The 8859-nt window shown below is 31.6% G+C and overlaps 1 protein-coding gene across 1 annotated transcript in view; it reads right to left on the bottom strand.

Moving 5' to 3' along the window:
* LOC136795615 (nucleolar and coiled-body phosphoprotein 1-like) overlaps window positions 1-8859 on the bottom strand; it is a 71169-nt gene that overhangs the window by 7503 nt on the left and 54807 nt on the right. Inside the window, exon 2 of the mRNA XM_067046774.1 lies at window positions 555-629. Coding sequence (XP_066902875.1) covers window positions 555-629 — 75 coding nt within the window. The remainder of the gene's footprint in view (window positions 1-554; window positions 630-8859) is intronic.

Below are 8859 nucleotides of genomic sequence, written 5' to 3'. Positions count from 1 at the left end.
TATAAATCGAAGTTATAAAATATTTTTACATTTACTGAATATTTATATAATTTTTTAAGGTATTTAGACGGAAACTAATAATAATATAAGCATGAAATAATTATTCAGACCCACACACATATATATACAATATTAGAAAGAATGAAGACAGGAGAATTAAATGCTCGAAACAATATATATCACTGTTTTGCTTCAGTAGTGACTGAGAAAAAAAATATAATATCATAGACTGGGGTTATTTTCCCAACTGACTGTCTTTAAGCTAATGGGATTGTTAAAAATAACCCCCAATTATAGAATTCGTAAACAAAAAAGAATAGAAAAGAATTTTTTATTGTCAGATGTGTCACTATTTAAGCAACACAGTGATGTATATATTTCAGATTTTTTAGGTATATTTCATCGAATTATAACCCCCTTTTCTGGACTAGCTTGTTTATACCGATAAGAATTACCAACTTCTTGTCGCTGATTCTAACCCATAATTTATCAATATGTCTATATGAATATATTGAACTTATAATGCAGTTATAACTAAAAATTTAATAACTTACGGAATTTGTTGAAGAAGGAGCGGAACTTGTTCTGTTGTATGAAGATCCTCCGAGTTTGCTGGTTGTTCGTCCTACCTGAAAGATAGAACGTGATTAAGAGATCATATATCAATATGTTTATACAACTACATTGCCCAGGTAAAAATTAAAAAAAAAAAAAAAAAAAAAGAAGGAAAGTGGGACGATAAACGAGCTGCACAAGTACATCTTAAGGAATGTTTCATTCCACCCTTTCATCCACTGGACTAGGATAGTCCAAGTATGCGTCTCGCGGTTCCATTCTCTTTACCTTACACACTAAACTGACTGATACTTTAAAGTATATAATTATTATATGGCTCGCAACCTCGTTTAAGTTTGTTATTTTCGCCCTTGAGGGTATGTAAGTTGTACAACCCTGTTCTATATATATATATATATATATCTTGATACAGCTGATACGGTACTGTCAGCTAGTATAGCACTTTGTCAGCTGATATGCCCAGAAGCGTGAACATAACCGCCCCCCCCCCTGCTAGTTTACGAATAATTCCTCGTAAACTAAAAAAAAAGTGTAAACTACTAAAAATAAATGTTGTTTTGATTCGGAATTCTAAACATTATGAACATTTTCAAAATGGTTTACATTTTCTCCGCCATTTATTATTGCATATACTTCCTCGATGGCAACTCCATACTTGGTCTTATGGTTCTAATCTATTAAATTTGCGTTAAAAAACTAAATTTCAATTAATTATTTTTCTATAATTATAATATTATATAATAAATACATTAATTCATGGAAAAATATAATCCTTATACCCACTTCTTATAACCTATTATTATTGAGAGCAAGACAAGGTATGGAAGGACCATCATAATTAATAATATATTAAAGAAATTAATAATATAGTAATTAAAAATTAATAATATATAAAAAAGAAAAATATAAACGATGATGAAGATGAGCTGTGATGAGTGTGAATACGGAAAATCAGTTATCATAAAGATTTCAAGAAGTAAAAAAGGGTTGAATTTCTTCCTTGAAAAAATCTAATTGGTATATAACATTAAAATAACCTTTGAATAATAAGTAATAGAAATTTAATTTTTGAATTCAAATTACCAATTTAAAAAGAAAATGCTGAACAAGGTAAAAAAATGGAGGTTGGGTTCAAAGGACGGAAATGATACACAGAGGATTTCCGACACAATAGGGATTTATTTATACAGGAGGCATTAGCCGGCACGAATATAGACAGCATTTTGGCTACCGCCCTCCCGGCATGGCGTCAACATCTGACATTTTGTACAAACATTAATGGCTACATTAACCATTTGTACCGCACTGTAGATGTCTTCTGGAACTGTGTGGATAGTTCTCCTACTGAGTCTAAATAACACGAGTGTCGCTAGATTTATTCCACTGGACACTATAAATAGAATATTCTATTGCTGCCATGTTATTTTTGGTCCTGGTTTTTGTGACATTTGTAAGTAGTGTTTATGTTTGGGCCGATATAGAATGGACTATGTATAGTCTGATGTGACAGCGAAGTTTCTTGTTCTGCTTCGTTTGGACTCCAGTATCATCAGTTCTAGAGTCTATTTTTTAAATCGTAGAAAGATCATAGACAAATATTTTGCTGTGCGTTATTATAAAATATTACCCATTGATTTTATCCTTGATAATATTATTAAAAAAACAAAATGTAGACCAGCAGAGCTTCATCAATAAGATCGTATTGATTTGAGAAACAAATAAAAATTGATTTTCATTTCATTAATGCTTAAAAATATCGAAGAAAATTAAAAATCTCCAAAGGTACTTCTCTAACATGTGTACAATTCGCGGTGCGCAATCTCCTAAAACGCCTAAGCTCCGCCCATAAGGTTCTCCGTCAACTGTCGAGCTACAGCAGGAAACAAATGAATTAGTTCATTCAAAGAAAGGTTGTAAAGGAAGATAATTTTTGACTTTAGGACTTTGTTTAGACAAGTTATGAGATAATTATACTAAAAGTCCTAACTCCTAGGAGGTTGGGAGAAACGATTTTCGCCTAGGAAACTATGAATCCTAGAATTAAGCCTATCCTATACAAAATTAAAGCTGACCAAATGTGGAACAAAATTGATTATATTAATTTTTTTTTTTTATTTCATATAACTAACTATATAAATAACTAAAACAAATTTTTCGGGAAAATCGAAAAAATCCATTTTATGAAGTGGCCGGTCGGTCGAATTCAGCGAAAAGGTAGCTGACACATCCCAGGCATATACTCGTCCTTATTATGGATCCAGGAGACCTCACAACATGTATTTCCGTCGAAATCTAGAGTTCAAAATTTTGAAATGATCACAATCATTCACCTTACTATATATTCCAATAGGTAAGTGAAAGTTAAACGGATTATAGGAAAATGGATACCTGGTCTTGGTACTACTTTTAATATTTCTCAAGGCGACTAAAAACACTTGAAAAAGAACTATTCTTAAAGTTAACTATTAATTTCAATTAAATAGAAAACAAGTTTTTAGTCTAGAATACGACCAACTTTAAAATATTAACATTTACTTGATATTCCCTCACCCTTTTCCAAATTATAAAATGAATATAACCTCTTTTTGCCTTATATGTCTTATATAAAAACATTAAGAAATGATTAAAAGAAGAAAGTACATAAAATAAAGCAAACAGAGATCTTAATACAAAAAGGTAATAAGAAGGCCTTAATATGGCGGAAAGGAGAACATCAAATAGATCGAGAAGGCCGTCAATATTTACCAGGCAGTGGAGGACAAGAGCCATTGTAATCTATTGTTAGCACTGACGGCTCTAGAAAATTCTTTAAGGGATTCTATTCAAGACATCTATTCTTTCTTCGGAACTAACATTTCTTGTCAGAGAAACAAGGTTAATTTTATCGCCTTTCTTTCAACCATCCTCATCCTCTTGAACAAAAGTCCTTAAAATAATTTAACTAAAACAATCAAAAAGCAGAAAAAAATAATTTTTACTTAATCTGATAACATTATTCCGCTCTAAACTAGGACGTGAGAGCCGACTTTGTTTATTTAGAATACGTCCAATTAAAACATAAACCAAAATTATTTCTTTTATGAGATGTACCTGGATGGCTTTTTTTTTTTGTTACAATCTCCTCTTGTGACATTTCGAATATCGACCAACCTACTCGCTATAATTGTCTGTTTAAAAAGTTAGATAAGTAAGGCTACCATAGAGGGCGGGAGTGGAGCATAGAATCATGCCGTTTTACAATTTCAGGCGTCTGTAATGCAGGGTAGGTTTCCAGGGAAAATGAAGCCAAAAATAAGGTACTTAACCCTGCATCGGGCGCGGCTGATCTGACAGACACAGGATTCAGTTTTTTTGCTGTCTCTTCCAAAAAGGCGCCGAGTGTGACCCCTTTCTCCCAGTAGTTCCCCAACTTTGTGGGGTGGTTCCAACCCGCCCGGTCAGTTCATCTCCTCAAGAAAGTACGTCACACGTGTTTTGATCTAACAGGCTCACCGCGCCAGATTACGTTACAAACCGAAGGTCAATATTTTTCACTTTAGATAGTAAATTCAAGCACTTCATTGTTTTTCGATACTGTTTGAGACATTTTCGTCAGATACCATTACCGTTTTTGAATGGAGATGCAACAAGCTTTTCAGCCTGTTCTTGCGATCCTTTATCGGCTTTGATGGACGATGACTCCGACTTATTTTTGTCCCCACACATTTCAACTTTATGTCTGACCCCTTTTTGAATTTTGTTTCGAGGATAAAAGGTCCTATTTTGATTTATATTCATAACCATGATATGCGAATTCCGCATTTAGACATTTTTTGGTTTTTGTACCTAAATAAATAATAAGAAATGTTTTAAATTTATTTTATATTTTTCCCTTATTGTCTACATCCTCAAGATGATCGGCAATTTTTGGTTTAATTAAATAAGGCGATTTAGGGACTTCACGAATTTTTTTGTATCGTGCGCCTGTCAGGCTCACCGCGCCCAGATTTTGAGAATCCTTGACCGCGCGCTACGAAGGGTTAAGATGAACTCCGTTGGGGCGTGTCTGATGACTAAGGGGGAGATTTGGACCAAATTACGGGCAGCCTCCATTCTCAGTTAAGATAAGAATAACGGACATTCCTACTAACCCCAACGTAAACCTCATCTACAAAGCCACGGTCAATTCGGGGATTTCTTCCTTAGTCTTCATTTCTTTTGTGGGCAAAAGAAATGAAGACTATATGAAAATTTGGAACGTAGAAAGATAAGAAAGCTCAAGAATTTAATTAGATGGCGCAGCGGCGATTAAAATGAACGTGTGCAGTTGTTACAGAATGGTTGTTTACAAAACAGTGATTTGTAAAGCATATTGTTAATGCTATAATTTCATTTGGAAGGGATCAATATCAATTAATTAACGTGTGAAAAAATAGAGATATCAAAACAAGATCCATTCAAAAATAAGTAAAACGAGATAGAAGAGATAGCCTGTATATCAAGGAGTGACTATTTATAAACGATCTAGTGTCTGGCGGTGGTGGGGCACTGGGTTCGCCAACCTTTGGAAGGAAGAAGAATTATAGGCCATGTTTTCGCAAAATAAATTGTAAACAAGAGTATATTTTTTAAATGAGGTTTTATTCATTCATAAAATGCGGTAATAATTCATTTTTGAGGTGTTTCCAGCAAGAAAAAAATTGCCAAAAATGAGACAAGTGATGAAATACAATAAGAGGCAAAAGTCAATGCAGTTAATGATTCATATATTACCAAGCTAAGTTTATGACGATGTGGATGTTGATTATGGTATATTGATGATCAGAGGAAATACTAACCTATTTATAGAGTCAACAACCTGTGGAAGGAAGTCTGACCCAGAATCTCTAAACATGGCTGTCAGTGCCCAAGTGGAGCCCCCCAGCACTTTGAGTTATGGAAGTCCTCCAGATTAGAATAGGGGTCTTCAAATAATTTTCTAAACATCCTTGAGTTATAAATAACACACTAATTAAAATCATTAATTAATTTAATATTTGAAAACTAACAAACGTTCAAAAGAAAAATTTTAAAAATGATTCAATAAAAATATATATATAACTTCTTTAAAGTCGATTTATTTAAGTACACCAGTTTCTATCAACATAAGTGACAAACTGTTCAATCTTTTTAAAACAATCTTACTTCTCGGTTGTTTTTATCTATGGATCATTGGTGTAAGGGGGTGAAGATGGCACTGGTCATGGTAACTACAAATGGAACTATTTTTTTCTCAATTTATAAAGAGCACTGCAACGTCTAAAGCACAAACCGCAATCTTGAAGGCTAACAGCTAAATAAACTTGTAACAGGCTGTTTTATTGGTTAAAAAAATGATCAATATCTTAAAGATGGCATTGTCTCCAGGAAACAAGGATACACTGAAGTTATACAAATGCAGATTAAATTTATTTATCTATTTTTTAATACTTATAACCCAGTTGTAGTTTACAAGATATTTGGTTTAGTATATTTACTTGTATACTATAAAGCAATAACCAGTAGCAGTAATTTCAAAAATTAATTCACAGAATGCTACAAGTTAGTACAGGCCCGAACTCTACTTAAAAGGAACCGTTGGGTAAGTCGACAGCTGTATTTAATTGAGGAGGTAATAATAATAGTAGAAGTAGGAATTTAGAACTTTTTAATTTCAGCCGCTGAAGCTTGTTTTATATACAAATATCTTTACTTAATCTTGTCTCATCAGATCTTTAATTGAAATATAATAACTGTCCAACAACATTTTAAGGTAACCTTTTTCTGGTGGGTAAACTGAGGTTAGAGACATCCTAAACTAGAGCTGCCTAAAAATTAATTTTTTAAACAAAACTAATTTATTTCAGATCAAATATCAAACTTATTTATGAATTCATCATCAAAGAAATCTACAAAACAATGCAGTGATGAAAATATTCATCTATAGATAGGAGACCTTGAGGGTTCGCAATTAGACCAACCTCTGTTCAAACCTCCTTGAGACTCCAGCCATTCAACTCCTGCGTTCCAGCAATGGTATTTGAATGTGAACTGCTTTGGTGGAGGCCGTGGACAGCAATCCAAGATAAGGTGGCATAACGCCAATGGAATTGTGACAACTCTGTTGTCAATCAATGTTTTACACTATTTGGAGATTTTAATCTAACAATATGGATCCAAGTTGATTTCACAATCTTTAAAGTACAATGTTTATTCAATTTTCTTAGTAAAAGTATAACATTGAAGATAGCAAATAATTTTGAAGACTGCCCCGATGATAATTAATATAATCATCTATAAATAAAATTCACTTGTGATGTAACTCAAATTATGTTGCATTAGTTTGTTCAAATATAACAGGAGATGGACAGAATCAGTTATATAATTAACTTATATGCATACCTACTATATGCAACTAATACAAGCATAGACCAGGTGCTCCAAAAAGAACACCACTCACTCTCTTATCACTTTGAAAAGTTTAATTGAGAGATTTTTTTTTTCATAGCTGATATGTTATCCATTCACTAAACCTCTAGGATAATGATACATGAACAAAACAATTTAAACACTAATAGTAATTAAAATTAATAAATAAAAACAAGGTAAATTGAAAAAATCCCAATAAGTGAAATCAACCTAAATCGAGTTAATTAAATGAATTTTATAATGATAAGATAATTGTTAACTGTAGATATATATAAATGAATTTTAATTTTTCAAATATAAAAAAATATATTTTAAAATCATATAAGGAAAAAATGGGAGCTATCTCATTGGTAAGACACTGTGATAAAACTTCCAAGACCTTTCAAATCTAGGTGAATCAGATAATTATTTTCTGTTTCACTACAGCCGTGAGTTAGCCCTGTGGATTTGGGAACCTACTAGGGTCCACCTAGCCTCATAATGTGGGGTACCTTTAACTGGTCAAAAATTTGGCAGCTAAGTGTGATTCTAACCAAATCTCCTCCTTTCACAGCTGTTGGTCTAATAACAGAACTTCCTTACAAAGTGCAATCTTAACCCTTCAAGGGTTATAGAAGTACAGTTTTATTTATTTTCATAAGCAAAAAATAAAGTATTCGAATTTTTCATAACATATCTTTTATGACCTACACAGATCAAATACGGTCGTAGAAAATATTGAACAAGATTTCATATTTTACAATTCATTGAGTAAAATTATTAACATTGTTAACATTTCAGGGCATATTCTCCATCTGCAGAATGAGAATTATTTAAAAAATGTTTACTCCTACTTATCATATATAGTCATAATAATTTTATGTTTGAATAAATAAATTATTTATTATAAACTAAAAATAATTATCATTCGAGGAATACTCATCTGTTTTAACTAGAGATATGACAAGGAAAATTCATAATACAGATAAATACTCCTTAAAACATTTATGATTCTTAGTTTAAATAATTTATTTATTTTGAGATAAAACATCATCTTAGGATGAGTAAAATAAATAATAAGGAACAGTGAAAATGAACAAAAACCTTTAGTAACTTTTTCATTATTGAAGATGAGGAAAATAAGTTTCCAAAATGTTAACAGTTTAAAATTAAATGATTTTAATTAATAAAAAGCAAAAAGGGAAGTCTGGTTTATCATCATCGATGCTGGGTAAATTACTTTATAAATTAAATATCTAATATGTAGCAACCAGATATAATTAGCTTGATTGGTAAATTGTAAAAATTGCATTAAAACATATTATAGGTTATACTGGCATTTAAAACAGATTACATAGTAATTGGTAATAATATTATATTCATATATTAGTAATAAATGATAGTACTTACTTCTCCCACCCCAGCTTTGTATGGTAAAAAACTTGGTATATTTGGGATGTGAAATAAACAGTTGCCACAATATTACATATAGAACCTGCACTTACATTACATTTATAAGTTAATATTAGTTTGTTTTGTTATTAAGCAGTAATTATTAGAAAAATCAATAGTTTAATGATAAAATTCATATGTGTTGCAAATTGATTTAGTAATCTCCTTGCATAGAATCTATTTCAATATATGGATACAGTAGATAAATGAAAAAAAAAATGTATTGGTTCATTTCAGTTCCAAAGTTTATTTCATTTAAATCGAAACTATGATAATTCCCATATGCTATCCAAATCATACAGGAATAAAAACAATACAAACATTTGAAGAACAGATCTATTGCAGTTTCAAACCATGAATACTTCCCCATGAATACTACCATGAATACTGATCCCTATACTCAAACCGGGCAAAAATAAGCTACAA

The sequence above is a fragment of the Halyomorpha halys genome, unplaced genomic scaffold (assembly GCF_000696795.3).
Source record: "Halyomorpha halys isolate HHAL.00 unplaced genomic scaffold, Hhal_1.1 Scaffold281.1, whole genome shotgun sequence".
NCBI classification, from domain to species: domain Eukaryota; kingdom Metazoa; phylum Arthropoda; class Insecta; order Hemiptera; family Pentatomidae; genus Halyomorpha; species Halyomorpha halys.
The sequence above is the reverse complement of the archived record's forward strand: the minus strand, read 5'-3'. Positions and strand labels throughout refer to the sequence as shown.